The 19,137-nt window shown below is 40.3% G+C and overlaps 1 protein-coding gene across 2 annotated transcripts in view; it reads right to left on the bottom strand.

Moving 5' to 3' along the window:
- Window positions 1-19,120, bottom strand: part of LGI1 (leucine rich glioma inactivated 1) — a 39,798-nt gene extending 20,678 nt beyond the window's left edge. The window contains exons 1-2 of one of the 2 annotated variants that reach the window (XM_007963600.3): window positions 18,527-19,120; window positions 18,054-18,125 (exon numbers count right to left, since the gene is read on the bottom strand). In XM_007963600.3, the coding sequence (XP_007961791.1) occupies window positions 18,054-18,125; window positions 18,527-18,741 (287 nt within the window). In that variant the 5' untranslated portion in view covers window positions 18,742-19,120. The remainder of the gene's footprint in view (window positions 1-18,053; window positions 18,126-18,526) is intronic. The other variant, XM_007963599.3, reaches the window with a different exon arrangement.
- Between the last annotated feature and the right edge of the window lie 17 nt (window positions 19,121-19,137).

Here is a 19,137-nt window from a genome sequence, read left to right as displayed (position 1 = left end):
CGAATAGTTGAAGCTTTTACTTGGACAAATATATTTGCAATTTCAAAATCCAGAAGGATTTGGTTTTGAAATTACTGATGAAAAAGAACATCAATCAGCCATCCCACACCCTGTTGAACTCCTTGGAGAACTGAATGAGAGGCTTAAAAGAGGTAGTTTTAGGCTAAACCGTACAACAATATATTATATTATGTCATAATGTAATAATAATAATAGTAATTCTGTTAGTAAAGCTTATCACTTTTACTTTGAAGCCGGGGATTAAATATAACTACCACGAAGTAGCTCACTGAATTCACCTCTGAGCCTGTGAACCAGAGGAATTAAAACTAGGAGATCTCACTTTCTGAACATTTATGAGTCATCTGTTTGTCATCTGGGATTGCTTCAAATAATCAGAGGAGGGGGACAGCAAGGGGTTAGAGAAGAATTGGCACAAGTTGATAATTTTTGAAGCTGAAAGATGGATACATAAAAGTGAATTTTACTATTTTCTCTACATTTATATATACTTAAAATTTTTCATAAAAATGCGGAGAATGGGGGATAGGAATGAACCAACCAAACAAAAAGAGATGATTTCTTGCATTTCTTCCTAAACTACCAATCCTAGAGTGGTGTTGGATTGTCTTCTAATCCCTTATGCCTCTAATGTCATGGCTTTGTACCCAGATAATTCACTAGGTTCTGAAAAGCCAGCACTAATGAATAGTGATACATGTTAGAATTCCATATTACTAAAACAAATTCAAAGCTGTATGATTTCCATCACAGCTTTGGCAATTGTGTCTCTTCTCACTTCATGGTTCTGGAAATCAAGAAGATTCCTCAGCTTGACTCCAAGGTAAGCTAACATCCAAAGGCTTCCTTAGGTTCCAGACTTTCATTGCATTCAGTACAGGCAGCATCAGTGGTGGAGAGAATGGAATAAGGCAGAAATTGGTATATACAAATGTTATACCTCTCACACTCACTGATTTGAAAAATGGCCCATGGACCACGCACTTCATAATCTCATACTCCAAGTTGCCAGAAGAAATAGTTTCCATTGCTACTTCCCTTTATGTTAAATCAGATGCAGGACAGAGTGGGAAATGGGTATCAGTGGGCAGAACTTGCCCATGCATGTCACGGGAAGAAAAGAGAGGATTTCTGCTAGATTTTTTTGTCTGCTTGTTCATTTCTTATCCGTAGCACCTGTGATACAGCACCTGACCTATAGTAGACATTGAACAAATATTTGTTGAACAAAAAGGAATTCACTTTACATTAAATTCTGATCCTTACCAAATTACTGGATTAAATGTTTCTTACAGCAGGAATTTGCCCTTATTTGTTTTTGTGTCCCCAGCCCCGAGCACAGTTCCTGGAGGAATAATGTTTGTTGAACTACATTTCAAGGACTAAAACCTCTGGTGAGAACTACAAATGCATATGCAAAACTATGGATGAATATTCAAGGAAAGGAGCCAAAACACAATAAAGTACATCCTATATGATTATACTTATATAAAGTACAAAAGCTAATGTATGCTGCTAGAATCAGGAGAGTGGTTACCCTTGGAGGCAAGGAGCAATTGGAAGGGAACACAAGGGGCATCATTTGGGGTAAAGATAATACTGAATTTCTTGACCTGGGTGCTGTTTACAAGGGTATTCACTTTGTAAAAAGTCATTGAGATGTACATTTATAACATGTGCACTTTTTCTTTACATATATTATACTTCAATTTAAAAGTTTCTTATAAAAGCTAAAAAAAAAAACCCCTCTGGCTAAGATAATAATGAATACCATAATCTCTCAATTCTAAATTCAATTGTAGTTTCTATGGAAAAAGATGTATAAAATTAGACATACATTCTAAAGATAGTTGAGTGGGCTATCCATTTTATTATCCCACGTATACTTAAAAAGACTCCTACATCATATTCTATACCGAGGATGAAACTCTGACCCTTAATTTATATGGATTCTTCTAAATATGTTTGATTTCATTATTATAATTTGTTATTGAACCAGATACATTAAAGTATTCCACAGTCTCTATTAAGGGAAACTGTGCCCAACCCACCCCACCTACACAAAAAACAGAACTGGGGCAGACCAGGGTGGCCGTGTTTTACACTACACAACCTCTGTCCCTTTCCACAGAGTAGTCAGTCTCTAAATCAACCAGCATCCCATGGCCCAAGTAGCCTGGTTTAAAAAGGTGAGTTGGGCTAAGATGAGACCCTTGTTGGGGATCTGGAATTGGCCGACTGAGAAGTGCAGCCACCTGGTAGAGAAGCTAAAGGATAAAGGATGCCTTAGGGTTGAGTTGGATCCATGGTAGGCAAAAGTATGTGCAACGAATGCTTGGGAGAGTGCAGAATGGTCGTGGAGACCTCACCAAGGGAAGTTTTTTGAAGACTGGTATGGGAGAGATATCTAGATCTGTGTTGGAACCTGAGCCAATGCTTCTGAATGCTGCTTGCTCTTGGAATCACCAGGACAGCATTAAAAATACTGATGCTTGGTTCCCACTCTCGGGGATTCTGGTAAAATTCTAAACCTGGGGTGTCACCTGGGTTACTGAAAAGCTCCCTAGGTGACTCATATGCAGCCAGGGTTGCACATGGTAAGCTTCCCAGGTCAGTCAAAACACTGTCCCCTTTACCTGTGGTGACCAAGGGGCCTCTGCTCCTTGCAGCAAGTCTGCCTGGAGCAGTTGCTGTAGGGCATGGAGGAGCTGTGGACTTTCTTGTCCCTATAACTACATGTAGCCTAGAGTCTGCAATAATATGAGTTGGAAGTGGCAACTATCCTCACAACAACAGCAGCAGCATCATGGAGGGGTTTCTGAAACCAATGTACCGTCCAAATGACCTCCTTACTTTGAGCCACAGATCAGTGATCTGGACCCTGCAGGCCTGCCAAGCAGTCAGCCCGTGGGTTTGTGCAGAGGTGGTGCAGAATTTGCCCTCTGCCCCAGTTCCATGGGAACGTTTGAGGTTTCTCCTCTTTTTTTAGGGAAGCATTTTCCTAAGAAGCCAGGCATTTTCCCCTAGAATTTTGGTGGAGGTGGACACAGGGGTGTGCCTGATCTGTCTACACCCTCCCCCAAGGGCTGTGCACTTATTAATTCAGTAAGAAAAGGGGCTGTGGGAGGAGAGGGGAGGATTTTTTCTTCAGCAACCACGGGAGTATGTTTCCTTACCAGAAGGGAGATTTAGAAAAATCATTTATATGAACTGTGAATTCCAGGCAGGTACTAGCTTATTCTTTGAATAATGATCTTTGCCTTCATAATAGCGTACATGTCATAGACTCCTGCCTGGATTATCTTATTTGGTCTTTAGAACAACTCTATGAAAGTAGTAAAGCAGGTAAGATCTATTTGACAGAAGAGGAAACTGAGGCCCAGAAGGCTACTAAACGCTTTCCTTGAGGTCACAAGGCCCAAGACCCCTGGTTCAGTACCCCTTTCTACACACTGGGTGACCTCTCAGCATAGGTCCCAGGTCACATAATGACCTAATAACCATGTTCTGGCGAGCAGCCATAATACCACCACTCAGCTCATATGGATTTAAGAAAAGTAATTAAACAATAATGCCTTTCTTAGAGGAATTAATTAATCAGCGTAAGCAGTCTTAAAATCACATCCAGATCATATCAATCTGTGTTTTTCAAGTAGAAAGTTTAAAAATTTTGAACACACTTTGTGAGGTTTTTCCAGTTTTTTTTTTTTTTTTTTTGACAAGGTCTCGCTCTGTCACCCAGGCTGGAGTGCAGTGGCGTGATCTCGGCTCACTGTAACCTCCGCTTCCCTGGCTCCAGTAATCCTCCCACCTCAACTTCCCAAGTAGCTGGGACCACAGGAGCACAACACCAAGCCTGGCTAATTTTTGTATTTTTTTTTTTTTTATATAGAGACGGAGTTTTGCCATGTTGCCCAGGCTGGTCTTGAACTCCTAGGCTCAAGCGGTCCACCTGCCTCGGCTTCCCAAAGTGCTGAGATTACAGGCATTAGCCACCATACCCAGGCTAGAATACACTTTGGTGAATTCTGTTTATAAATAATATATGCTCATTGTAGAAATTCTGGAAAACACAGAAAAGCTTAAAGAAGAAAATGAAGTGCACCATAATTGTACTACCCAAAGACACTGATACGTATATGCATAATACACATATGGCATATACACAAATGTATTTCTAAAATTGACATCATATTATATTATTGTGTGTCCTTTTCATTTGCTTATTATATCATGAACAATTTCTCATGACAATCAATTTTTCAAAAATACAGTTTCCATAGATTAATAAGTTTTGTATTATGGCTATATCATGATGTAACTTTTTCTTATTATTGATTCCAATGTTCACTATTATAAAAATGATTATAACCATCCTCATATATAAATATTTTTCCTATCTTTACTTATTTCCTTATGATAGACTTAGGATAGATTTCTAAAAGTACCGTTATTAGATTATGGATGGTTTTTAAATCTCTGGTTCTTCACTGCTGACTTGTACCAAATTACATGTCCAACTCTGAGTATGGAAATGCCTATCTGATCATATCCTCACCAACATTTAAAATTATCATTTTTATTTCTTTTTCTATGAAATCATGTCCTTTGACTCCTTTTGTTGCTTTCTAAGCACTTTTTATTTATTAAGGATATTACTTAGTCTTTTCCTATTTCTTTTGATGCTGAAAGTTTTTTCCTACTGATTACTGATTTGCCTTTTCATTAATGATTTTTAACATAGAGAAGTTTAAATTTTTATTTAACAAAATATATCAACTCCTATTATGTATTATTTCTTTGCTTTTAGTTTTTTGTGTTTTTTTTTGAGACAGAGCTTCACTCTTGCTGCCCAGGCTGGAGTGCAATGGCATGATCTCGGCTTACTGCAACCTCTGCCTCCCGGGTTCAAGTGATTCTCCTGCCTCAGCCTCCCGAGTAGCTGGGATTACAGGCATGTAATCCATGTAATCCACCATGGCATGTAATCCACCATGCCCGGCTAATTTTTGTATTTTTAATAGAGACAGGGCTTCTCCATGTTGGTCAGGCTGGTCTCGAACTCCCGACTTCAGGTGATCCACCCTCCTGGGCCTCCCAAAGTGCTGGGATTACAGGCGTGAGCCACCGCTCCCAGCCTGCCTTTATTATTTTTTTAAAATCTTTTTTTAATCTTTTTTTTAAATCATAAATTTATGGGGTGCAAGGGCAGTTTTGTTACATGGATATATTGTGTAGTGGCGAAGTCTGGGCTTTTGGTATAACCATCACCCGAATAGTGTGCAATGCACCCGTTAAGTATTGCATCATCTCTCCCTTCCTCCTACCCCCCACCCTTCTGAATCTCCAATGTCTATCATTCCACACTTTGTGTCCATGAGTACATATTATTTAGCTCCCACTTATAAGTGAAAACATGCAGTATTTGACTTTCTGAGTTATTTTACTTAAGATAATGGCCTCCAGTCCATCCATGTTGTTGCAAAAGACATGATTTCATTCTTTAAATATCCTTTCCTGTCTTCAGATCAAGGAAATACTGCCTACATCTTCCCCTTAACATTTTCTTTTTAACTCTCAATACATTTGGGACTTACTTTTATGTATGGTGTGAGGGAAGACACTGCCTTGTTATTTTCTAAATATTTACCCAAATTTACCCAAAGCTTTCTGTTGAATAATTAACAGAATTTACAGAATCTCCCCTACTCAAGTGTGTGATATCCTTCAAATGTCTGCCACTTTGTTTTTTGTTGTTGTTGTTTTTTGGGTTTTTTTTTGGCATTTTCCAAGGATCAAATCTTGGATTTATTTTTTATTCCCACTGTTTTCTAATTTATTATTTTATCTTTTCTTTACTGCTTTTCTCCTGATTTCCTTAGGATGCTTACAAGTTTAGTGCTCAATCATATAGTTTTATTCTTTCTGAATAAAAAACGAAAGTATTTAGAAATGGAACTTTACCTTGTGTAATGCATCCAGTAAGTTTTGCTCCATACTCATCTTTTAAAATTGCGTATTTCATTTCAATGGGAATTTAGAATAATATTCTTAAAATTCCCTGTAATTGTTTTTTTTTTTTTAAGCTTTCATAATTTCATTATTAACACTAAACTGGGATCAGAGGATGTGGCCTGTAAAATGCTAACACTAAACTCTAATTCCTCCAGGTTCCGCTGTCTATAGGGATGCGTCATGACTAAGTGACACTTTCACACTAAGGCCATAAAGCTGTTAGGGGATTCCTGGTTAAACGGAGAGGTAGGACACACAGAATTTACTTCAAAAGGAACGGAAAAGTAGGCAGCAGGGTTAGCATGGAGCTCAGAGTTCAGAGGGAACCCAGGGCCAGCAACAGAGAAGTAAATGAAGAAGCAGAAGATCTAAGAATGAGGATATAAGTACAGGGGGTGAAGGTCAAGGCTGCCCGAATTCCAGGTGAGAGGCCAGAGACGGGAATGCTTAAGAGCGAAAGGCCTGGGCAGGCTCATGTGTTGGTGCTAAGTCTGGTGCGCCACTGAGGTGGTTGCCTGGCCTGGGGCCTCACCTCTCCAGAGGCCAGGGAAGCAGCACACTGAAGAGGGAATCAGGAAGCCTAGGTCCTAATATAAAATAGACCATAAATTCTGTGTCCTAGAGCATACCACTTCTCTCTATGTTGTAAAGCAAGGAGACTAGACTAGATCACTTGTGAGGTCCCTTGTAGCTCTAAAGATGTATGAGTCTATCCTTACAGCACTGCAGCCTTCATTCATGGAAGAGTAGGCATGTGGAGTCTGGGGAGTGGGGAGGCGGGTCTGCAGATGGCTGAATAGTTGGGGGAAGGGTGACTCCTGCTGAGAAAAGTTCCCATTGTCTCAAACTAGACTGCTCATTTGGTCCCGTGCCAGGCACCCTGGCTCTAATGACACGTACTTCTTCAGACCCTCTCCAGTCACCTGTAATATCTTGATTGCCATTAGAATTGTATCTGGCCCATGAGTGGCCTGCATCCCATCTTCCAGCCTAGAGCAGGTTTTCCTGTCTATGGAGGGAGATGATCTAGGGGGCTCTTCCAAATGATTCCCAACTCCGTGAAAACCACTCGGATTAAGAAGGCAGAAGTGAGTAACCAGCACCTGGTTGTCACTTGGAGAATGAATTGATTGGATTCAGAATAGAGAATCAGGTTTCTAAGCTTGTAACTGCCAGTTATAATTGTATGTTTACACATTAAGTAGGTAAATCTGTTTCATCATCTGTTAAAATAGGATTGAGGATGCAAAAAGACTTCCTGGATGATTTTAAAAATTATGTGAGATAATGTGTATGAGCATGTCTCCAATGCTTCTGCCAAGGAATAGCTAAGCAAAGAGCACAGACATCAAATGTCGGAGCTGGAAGAGCTCTTAGATCTAGGAAAAGGACACGTGTTTTACTGCAAAGGAAACTCAGGTCCCGTGAGGATGTCACCTGCCCCAAGAAGACTCTGATTGACATCTTCCAGGATATTAGGTAGGACATGGACAGTGTGTACAAACACGAGTGTGCACACTCCCAAGTGAACATGGGTTTGTTTGCATATGTATATGTAAATGAAAGAGCACAAGATGCACAGGTTACAGCTGTTAGAAGATATGGAGGGACAGCTGCAGGGGCTTGCCAAGTTGTTTAAAGCTGGCTTTGCTTAAATGATTCAAACCCTTTGGTTTTTACTAATATTCTCCTTTATCCAAAAGAATAGGGCTGGTTAAATGATAATTAATAATAGGGTGATGATTCACTTTAGTTAAATGCACACATTCTAAGTGCATGTGCCATGTGAATAATTTACATTTGAATATTTTAAAATATGCTCCTAATACAGAAAAGCATTAAAATTGGAAGCATCACACAAGTACATTATTTGACAGTTCTTTTTGACTCTCAATCTTGAAAATTCAGCTGATCCTTAATTAGATTACCAACTCTTCAACCTGGATTGATTGGAATGACCTAAATTTGGTTCCACACTAACCTGAGGGTGGGGGGCACTCCAGAGAGATACGTAGTCCAACTCCTCTTTTTACAGATGAGGAGACTGAGGCTGGCAGAGGTTAAGTGACTTAACCAAGGTCACATCTTTTGTCAGTGGTGGGGCTAGGATTAGGATGTGGATTTTAGATTTGCAGGGATGTCCTTGACATGCACACTAGCAAACATTTGAGTATGGGCCCACTCCGTTTTGAGTGGTAACCCCCATTTGGTAATCCCCAATCCTCCTGGGATTATCTCTCATCCCAGGGCAGTGAAAACTCTCCTCTTCTAGGAATTGGCACAACTAGTCAACAGCCCACCCTCCCCAAGTGTTTATAAAATCACCCTGGATCTCCCCGGTCCTAGAACACCAAGGAGAAGGGCCTACTCCATGCCAGCCCTCATCTTCAACAGTTTGACATCTGATTTTAATCCTCAAATGAACACTAAGATGTAGGTTTTATATTCTCCACGTAAGAGATAAAGAAAACCAAGGTGAGGGAGGTGAAGTGATTTGAAGCTTGGAAGTGGCAGAGCTGGGATTCCAGGCTAAGGCTTGTTCTCTCCCTTCCCGACTTCCCCAGGACTCGTGAGTGGCCATGAGGAAGCCAACTCCCTCTTTTTAGTATCAGCCCTGCCCAGTATCTGCTGCAAACCTACAACAGCCTTGCCCACAGTGTATACTCCCAGAGTAGATTCCCTGGAACGCACGACCTTCAAGGGGTTAATAGGTTTATGTGCACAAAGACCGACGGATACATTTAGGAAAAGTGGGTTAAAGAAGTTAATCAGAGTTCTTAACTATGCCTTTTCTATCCTTAAGTAAATTGAGACTCTTCAAAATGAAATTCAATATACGGTTTCCTAATCTCACTGATAATGGGACTCTTTTATCATTGAGCTTCCTACAAAATGAATATTCCATGGAACATACCCAGGGAAATGCTTGTTTAGCCATTTAGAAAATAGCTGTGATGAGGCCGGGTGCGGTGGCTCACGCCTGTAATCCCAGCACTTTGAGAGGCCGAGGTGGGTGGATCACGAGGTCAGGAGATCGAGAACATCCTGGCTAACACAGTGAAACTCCGTCTCTACTAAAAATACAAAAAATTAGCCGGGCATGGTGACGGGCACCTGTAGTCCCAGCTACTCCGGAGGCTGAGGCAGGAGAATGGCGTGAACCCAGGAAGCGGAGCTTTCAGTGAGCTGACATTGTGCCACCGCACTCCAGCCTGAGCAACAGAGCGAGACTCATGTCTCAAAAAATAAAAAATAAAAAATAAATTAAAAAAAAAAAAAGAAAATAGCTGTGATGAAACCTGCTCCAAATAAAAACAGTGAGAGTATATATTTACACTCAGAAGCCTTTTCCTGTTGAATGAGCTGCAAGCAGTCATCTCCTTCCTCCAAAAGTTGGAGATCTAGTGGGAGGTCCCTAAAGAAGGGATGTGTGCTGAATGCCTTGAACAGGTAGAGAGCCTACTGGGGAGGCTGACTCCCAGAGGCACATCAACAAATTCACACTAACAAAATGGTCTCGAGTTGCTCCTTATGTGGAGACAGACCGTTTAATGTATCCATTAGGATGGGATTCTTTCCACCTGTGTATCCTTTGCTATCCAGCCACTCTAGAATGAGGTGGGGTATAAATAATTAAGCTAAAAATAAAGTGAATTATCATATGCATATATTTCCAAAGTATTGTATGTTCCATAGAACCAATATTCAATGCGATGCTAAGAAAAGTAAACAATTTTGAATAATTTCAGAGATGTTTCTATGCCAAGGTACCTTCATTGTAAATAACCAAGCAGGGATAGAACGTGCAGTTTCCCAAATTTATTTGAGCACAGAACTCTTTTCTTTCAGGTCAACTGCTCCACAGGACACAAGTTTAGACAACAGTAGTCTAAGGTGTAACTTTAAAGTAAATAAGTCCTTTTTCTTTTGCTTTTTTCTTTTCTTTGTCTCTATTTTTGTTTAAGCGAGGAGATCAGAGCTTACACATATAAATGAGAGTTGCAACCTAGGGAAACTAGCTGCTCTTGCCAGCAACGCGGCCACTCTTTCAAAGGGCTTTTGAAACTCCTTTCAGTCATTGTCTCCAGGAATTAGGGCACATTCTCCTGAATACCCTTGTTAATGGCAAAGGTTGACCCTTTGAGAGGGGATTTGATTTTGGGAACAAAACTATGCAAAGTCAAGCATGATGATTCATGTTCAGGAAGAAGTAGACAGCAGTGGTTAAAAGTGAGGACATGAGTTTAAACCCCAGCTCTGCTACTTAATAGCGGCGTGACATTGAGGAAGTTACCTTTTAGGACTCAGTGTTTCATTTGCAAAATGGAGATAATTATATCTACCTCAAAAGGTTACCATGATGATGACATTAAAAATGAGATCTATAAAATGCTTAGCACCAAGCAATACAAAAATAACTAATGCCTCTAATAAAACCTTGCCTGGTTTTATTGCATGGCTTGTAAACTGGAAGTAAAGACAGTTCTCAAAGGAGGGTTCAGAAATCTTTAGCCATGGAAGCACAGCTGGGCAAAATCTATGGCCCTCCATGAAGTCAAGAGTGATTTGTACGTATACATTCTAGTTTATATTTTTAAAGATTCATTGCCTTTTAATCACATTTTACACATGCAAGCACCTGCCATCTCACTGTGTAAAAATGGGCCTAACAATTTTTTTCCAATCCTTGCTCCATGAGAGGGATACTGAAACATCATTTTATCATCAATTACCACAGGGAGAGCCTGGTAAGGTCCCTTTGGACCTGTTTGGGAGATTGGGAATGACAATTATTGTATTAATAATCTTACAACAGCCAGTTTCATATTATGAGGTTCTTTCAATGAACCCTAATGTATTGGCTTGTTAGAACTGATTCAATAATCTTTGTCCATTTCTTTTTATCTCTTTATTTATTTATTTATTTATTTTGAGACGGAGTCTCGCTCTGTCACCCAGGCTGGAGTGCAGTGGCGCAATCTTGGCTCACTGCAAGCTCTGCCTCCTGGGTTCATGCCATTCTCCTGCCTCAGCCTCCTAAGTAGCTGGGACTACAGGTGCCTGTCACCACGCCCGGCTAATTTTTTGTGTTTTTAGTAGAGACGGGGTTTCACCGTGTTAGCTCCTGACACGTGATCCTGACCTCGTGATCTGCCCGCCTTAGCCTCCCAAAGTGCTGGGATTACAGGCATGAGCCACCGCGCCCAGCCATCTTTGTCCATTTCTTTAACCATGCCATTTCTTTATTATATTAAAGTAACTGTTTGTGGAATACAACAGAATTTTAAGATAGGAAGAGACCTTAGATGTAATCAAATGCAAGGGTCTCAAAATGCCAACTTATGTTTGTTTGGTCTTTATCCTGTTTAAAAATCTATTTCCAGATTTCCACCTTCCCCTAAAAATTAGGAAGGTAGGGCTCCACGTGTATGTACCACATTCCCTTCAGCAATCGTCAGTTGGAGCAGGGGACGTCATTTTTAGGTAAGACATGTCTTCTCTGGTTTACCTCAGTCACCACTACTCCCTATTGTCTTATACTCAACTGCTTCCTTCATTGATCTTACCACCTCAAACCCCACTAGCATTTGAGTTTCAGAACCACAATTTAATCTACCTTTAATATTTTATGCAATAAAAGCTGAGGCCCAGTGATATTTTGTGACCTACCCAAGGTCATGCAGCCCAATAGTGGTCAAACTGAATTTCAAACCCATATCTCCTGACTTCTACTTCAGGCCCCTTTCTATGCTACCATAGAACCATTCATCTGAAGACTGCCGATGTTAATTATTTCAACAAAATCTGGCACGTTTTACAAAATGTGGTGCCAGTCATTTTATTCATGAGGAAGAAACGAGAGGGTTATGACTTTTTTTTGAAAGGTAAATAGTTCATGTTTCCTGCGAGAAGTATTTAAAGAAAAGGTTTCTCAGCAAGTTCTGCTGGAGAACTGTGTATAGAACCACCAAATGTTTAAAGCTGAGATTATTGGCAAACACAGATTATACAATCAGACACAAATCTGATGTTACGGTAGTTCCAGTTAAAGCGATTTTCAGATACTGTAGTAAAGCTAATGTGTACTGAGTTACAGGAACCTTGCCAAGCATTTTTCATGCACTGTTTTACTTAATCTTTACTGTAAATCTGTGCAATAGGTACTATGGTTCTTCCTCATTTTGTAGATATAGATATCAAGACTTGATTAAGCTTGCCCCAAATCACACAACTAGTAAGCAGCAGAGTGGGGATTTAAACCCATGCTTATCTGCCCACAAGCCTGTGTTGTCTGCCTCATTGCCAGCTCACCAGGGTCAGCTGTTTTGACATTACAGCTGATGCTGTGAAGCCCTTGCAGACATTTTGTAGCCCATGTTAGCCACAGCATCAACAACCAGCAAGCATCACCATCATCACTAATCAACTGAATATCATTTTGAACAAAATGAGAACGCTTATCAAGACTACATTATAATACATTTAAGCAGGCCAGACAAATACCTGTAATCCCAGCACTTTGGAAGGGTGAGGTGGGAGGATTGTTTGAGACCAGGAGTTCAAGACCAGCCTGGGCAACATAGCAAGACCTCATCTCTACTTACATAAAAATAATTTTTTAAATGAAACCAATGCATTCAAATACAGGCAAAGTATAATTTACCATATCAAGAATCACTACCAGCCTGGAGCTGCCATATCAGGGTGAAAAGTGACAGTGTGTCCCTCATCTTTGTGTCCCTCACAAAGCCCAACATTTTACCTGCTACCCAGCAGAGTCTCAAAACATGTCTGCTAAAATGGGAGGCTTTTGTTTTCATTTTGTTGCTGCTTGCAACTATACAATAAATAAATACTTGTTTTGGCTAAGCAGGTACTTAAATAAATCAAAAAGGAAATTATCTTTGTGTTAATGATTTTTCTTTTCATATTAATAGTGCTGAACTAACATTTCCCTCTGGATGTCCTGTCAGACTGGATAAAGGAGCATCTTACCCTTCCCAGGACAGACTAGTCAGCCTCTTCAGTCCAACTAAAAACCAAGGAGGCCAAATGTGAAGTCAGCGTGGGACAAAAGAGATTCAAGCGGTGGGTCTAACGAAAGGCTTAGATGCTTTGTGTTTGAAATCTGGTATGCTGGAAATCTCTGCTGAGGAAGTTTGAATTTACAACTTCATGAGCAAATATCTCCTCGAGGTTTTTTAGTTCGGCTCACTTCCCAGACCTCCACACCATTAGTCCACATGAACTCAGATAGAGTGCACCAAACATCAGAAAGAGTGTGAACATGACCAGCACTATCTGCTGAGAGTAACACAGGAGCCTTCAGCACAAAATCGATGGGAACATAAACTGGATTCAACAAATATATGGGAAGCCCCTGTCTGGGCTTTTCTCTGGGACCACAGCTTGTGGGTGATCCTCCAAGAAAGACACAAGGCAGATACAAGCACCATAGCTCTAATAAATGGCACACAGTGCCAGACATCAGTAAAGTCTAGAGAATTTGAGAATCAACAGAGGTCATAGAATGAGATCCTGCAGAACTTGTTTGGGCACGTGTATGTGTGTGTGTGTGTGTGTGTGTGTGTGTGTAAAGTCAATGGTGTGAGTGATAACCCTGGACAAATAGAAAGGGCCAAATGCTATGGACCGCAGCTCAGGTGTCTGGACTTTCTCTGTTTCTAGGGAGTCATGAAAGCACGGAGAGCTGTGTCTCAGGAAAGGCAACGCTAACGGAGGTGGGTCAGATGGGAACTGCAAGCAAACAGGGAGGCATGGAGGCTCCTGCCACAGCCTGTGAAACAGTGAATGAAATGCAGTCTCAATGAAGGCAATGGTGCTGTGGTGAAGAGGAGGCAGCAGATTCTCATGCTGTTGGACAGGATACGTGTCCAGGGGGAAGTGGACAGTGAAAGAGAGCGGTCAGGTAACTCGGAAATTTCTTGTCTGAATAACTGAAAGGATGAAATACGCTTTCAGAGAAAACATTTGTGGTGAGCGCTAGTTTGTGCAGTTACGAGAATTAATTCGCTTCAAATAACAAACCTGTACATGGACCCTTGAATCTAAAATAAAACTTAAAATGATTTTTAAGAAAGTAAAAACAAAAAGAAGTAATTAGTTAAAAAGTTAAAGATTAGATCTATGGATTATTGGGCACATTGTAGACAAAACAGCCTAGATGCTTTTTGGTCCATCATGGGGACATCAGCTGGGTGTAAACCAAAACATGCTCATCTATAACCAGCTAATAATTCCTCCAAAAGCACCCTTGGCTGATAGGTCTGGCTTGAGTGGTCATTGAAGACGGCTAAATTATAGGCTTGTAATATAAGGAGGAATAGAAAAAGGTAGCAACTGCTTTAAAGGTAAAGGAGACCATGGGTATTTTTTCCCGGACAGATCATATTTTGAAGGACTAAATGATCAAGCCTTAGTAAGGATGGACTGATTCCTTCCTTTGTTCATGTCTTTTGCTTTTCCATTGTTTTTATTTTTTAATTTCTTATGGATCATGTATTTATGTGTTGACTGTGGATTAATTTTTAAAATAATGCCATTCCCCTCCTTTGACCCTGAAAGATCAAAGATCAATTCCGTCTTTCAAACAAGACCACATCCAGTTGGAATACTAAGAAATTTTTTCTGGTCACATCGGATTCTTACATGCAGTGTTTTTGTTTTGTGTTATTTTATTTGAGTATGATACTAAAACTACCCTGGAAATCACTCCCTGAAAATAGAACACTCTCAGGAATTACAGGGGTTTCATTAATTAAAATATGTTATAAATGGGTGATGGCGTGGCCACATTTTGTCCTCTTAAATTGGAATTTACTTCCATCATGAGCCCATATCATTGGGGATTTCAGTCTGCAGTTGAGAAGGAACAGGGCTGTAATGTGTGAAAACACATTTCTCTAAATTCCATTCACTAAAAGTACCACTTTCTATCACTAAAAGCAAGCTAGAATGCATAATCATTGTCATTGGTTATGTTTCAAAACTGGCCCTATGTAAAACATGAATGAAATTGCATTTGCTTTGGAAAGGTTTTTGTTGTTACGTTTAAAACCATAAATGAGGTTTTTAAAAAAATGTATTTTACAACTAATCTGATGAATTTGTATTGAATAATTTTATTCTTTCTCTCTCCTCTCTACAGACTGTGGGTTTCTGTTTTTCTTGTTCTCCAACACAAACTGCCAGCCACGGCCTACCAGGATCTTTTCCCAAACACTGCATGTAACTGAAGATACCATGTCTGTTTTCCTCAGTACCCCAGACTGACATTTCAACAAGTACTTCTCATCATGGCTTTTGCAGAAGCTCTGAAAAAGCATCTGGGGGCATAACGACATTATCAGATTTTTAGGGTGGATGATGGAAATAGGACATTTGCTTTAACCCTTCCCAACAACAAAGCAAGAAACCAACGAACTGTCTTCCTACATCAATTGCGCTAAATTGATTCTGAAATTTATCTCTTCACAGTGTATGAGGGGTGAGTGTGGTAATTCACAATCACAAATGCTGCTGGAATTCATTGCAAACCTCAATGGCTTGTGCAATCTAGGCCTAATCTGGTGGTCCAATGCCACTGGTCTTCATGTTCCAATGGGGGACTGGCAGCCCATATGGGGTTTTCAGGGCACTGGACAGCCCTGTTTCACAGAAGAGACCTTTCTGTCTGGGATCCATGCATTACCACAATTGTTGTGATCGCTTCATAGTTCGTATCCAGAGCCTTCTCATCTATTTGCTACTCACTGCACATGAGTTTATTAGGCCTTTTCCTGAGGATAGGAGGAAGCAGAGGACATTGGGCAGGAAGGATGGAGAGCAGAGTCTTTAGGCACAGGGTCCTGGAGATCAGGGACAAACTTTGGCCCCTGACAATTTTGCATAAGATCAGCACTGGCACAAGTCTACCATGTTGAGGTTAGCCAATCTGAGTTAATCGAGAACACACAGGGCGAGAATTACTCGCCTTTTGTTATTTCTGAAACCTGAACTGCTTTTAGAAATAAAGGCTGGAATGTTCCATAGGAACTCGGAGCATGGGACACGGGCATGGCACACACTCGGTTGGGCTATTTAAAAACCAGTCCCTTGGCTTCCCTCTGTGATTCTAAATACGTGTAATCACATTACCCTGCAGCAGCCGGTAACTATTTCTATAACATTGTCCAGCATCTGTGCTTGCCGTGACTGGGTCCACCCAACAAAAACAAAGCGGAGATGTGGTAACTGATTAGGTTAATCACTCCAGGCTTTCTGTGCCACAGCTAATGTCCATCTAGTGTCTACTGACACTACTCCTAGAATTTTAAGGACTGATCTATGTAACTATCCTAGGGGAAGGGAGGTGCCTTAGCATATCAAAAGGATGCTTTTTAAATGAGCCATTTATTCATTTAACAAGTGAGCACCATAAACACAATTTATCACTTTCTCAGAGACAGCAAATTCTTATCCTATGGAAGGATCTCAGCATTAGAGACTCTGCCCCTTTCTGTGGGAAAGAATCTATCTTTTTTGGATTTGTTTGATGTGCTAACTAACACTTCCCCCAGTCACACCACTAGCCATCAATCAAATAGATAAACTCCTTAGGAATATCTAGTCAATTGTTAATCATTTGAAGACATCAGCCAGTAGAAGGACATTAGCCAACAACATTACATAATGTCAAAACAACTGATCAAGTTTGTGAATTCAATTAAACAGTCAAACCAGTTTAGGAATTTCATATAGACAAAACAATAGATTGAGTGACTTTTAGCTTTTTAGCTTGATGCAAATTTTTTAAACCCTGCCATTTATAAAATGTGTAAGCATTCGGCATACCCTATGCCAAGTGTTTTATCTACTTAAACCTTGGAAATATGTGTTCTCACTTCCATTTTAGAGATAAGAAGACTGAGGCTTAGTTAGATTTAGTAATCTGCACAAGACTACATGTTTAGGTTCTATGAGTGGCAGGGTGAGGTTTAAACACTTGTCTCCAACGTTCACTCCATGCTGTTTGCCTCTGTGTATGTAACTTCAAACAGCCAAAATGGCCAGGTAAGGCAAGAAAATAAAAAAAATAAAAAACAAACAAGTGAAAGGCTTGGGTCCTGAATCATGCAGTTAAGATAGCCAAGACTCAGCTGATCCACAATTGGCTAGTTCTGCCCATATCCCTCCAGCTACAAACCAAGTCTGTGACCTGATACCTAAGTCCTGGGAGACCTCTTGACCCCCATGTGATACCGCTATAAGAAGTAGGACTCTAACTGCCAAACATTACACATCAGAACAAATTATACGTGTTCCATTATGCCTGTGAACAGATCTGATTTCTTAGTCAAATATTATTTTTTTGAATATTTTCAGGCATAGAGTGAATATGTGGTTCCCTTGTGGCCAACTCAAAACATATAGCAGAGAGTAATCCTTTGCACTATTCTATATTAATATTTTCTTTCCCTCCTTGTAAGGGAACTAGTTATAAATTAGATGAGATTAAAAAACTGTCTCTTGAGAATTGATATTTTAAGGAATTACCTAGAAAGAGCTGAGGTGTTTTTTTCCCCCACATGGTAAATCATACAGAGTAGCAGCCTGCCCCAGATCCCCGGGAGACAACATCTTGAACACATATGTTATGCTGGATTCTGTATTGACTAATTCAAAAACTCCAGGGCAAAAGAACCAAAGTTCCCAAGTTAAAAATGAAAGTAAAATAGTGGAATGGAATTGGGATCATTGTTGCAACATTCCAACAACTTCATGAATAGCCATTAAAGTAGACAGCACGACAGGTTAACAAATTTACCATTGTAAGACTCAATCTGCACTGTTGGTGTGAAGTCGCAAACAAACCCATCTACCTCTCACTTTACTGATATTCTCTTTTCTCAGAAATAGAATCACATTTGACAAAATTAATATTGAGATCATTTTACTAGAAGGCTTATCCAAATATATGCCATATTAAAAATAGTCATGATATAAATATTTCTCACAAGAGCTGCAGCGATGGTGTGAATAAAAAACTCCCTTCTGAGATTTCAGTAAAACCAGATCTCACAAAGGATCTGAAAGAAAACAAAAAACAGAAAACAAACAAACAGACACACACAAAGAGACACACACACACAGAACAAACCTTATGTTAATCCGGTTTAGCATAACAGTGACTATTTTGACACTATTTTATGAAGTACGATACTATTCCTTCCCGGATGAAGTAAGAGAAATGAATCGGCTACAGGTTTCTCATGATAATGTTCAGAGCTGGGGGTATCTAAGCATGTTCAGTAGCAGCTAAAAAAAATCAAAAATTCTAAATGCAGCAAATGTTAGCACTGTCAAATGGCCATGCATGCAAGAGGAATCTCTCTCTCCATGCCCTTCTACAAATACATGCAAAGCCCCAAATCCACCGGCTGGAATTTTTAAATCGTAAATTAGATATCAAAATGCTTACGGGCCTTACAATGAGATAACATCAGGAGGAACGGTGCGTGGAATGGATCTGGCATTCTCACATAAAGCATTATCTTTGGTACAAGTACACACGGCAGGGCATTTTGGCTTCGCTGGTTTCTTCCCCTCAGTCAGCAAAAGCGCAGATAAGAGACATAGGAAATAAGCAATTCTTTTCAGGGGAATGCAGGCATTTCCCATCCTTTTGCTTCTTTCTGATTCCATGCAGTCGAGAAAATATCCCCAACCATGAACAGGGCTTCTGGAATTCAGATGGTGATTGTCTTGCTCTAAGAACAGGTCACATAGGAGTCCACCCTTTTCCTCTGCCTCTGTATCTCTGCTTTTTCAAAACAGAGACCTGCAGCTGATTCGTGAGCTTCTCCTCCCTCCAGCAATGCACTGCTCGGGGGAAGAGACCTGTGAGGTACTGTGAGATGGGAGGGATCCAACTGCTGGAGGAGAGAGCCGACTTGCATCACCACGAAAACACTGAGCACAGACCAGCCTTCGAAGGCAAAGTGAAGTGATGTCACAGAAAATAAACAGCTTTCTGCTTTCACCGGGAGGCCCTTTAATTGTTACCAAAAATAGGACGGCATTATGTCTTATTAGTGAGTG

The sequence above is a fragment of the Chlorocebus sabaeus genome, chromosome 9 (genome assembly GCF_047675955.1).
Source record: "Chlorocebus sabaeus isolate Y175 chromosome 9, mChlSab1.0.hap1, whole genome shotgun sequence".
Classification (NCBI taxonomy): Eukaryota; Metazoa; Chordata; class Mammalia; order Primates; family Cercopithecidae; genus Chlorocebus; species Chlorocebus sabaeus.
Note: the sequence above shows the minus strand (reverse complement) of the source record. Positions and strands in the feature narration are given on the sequence as shown.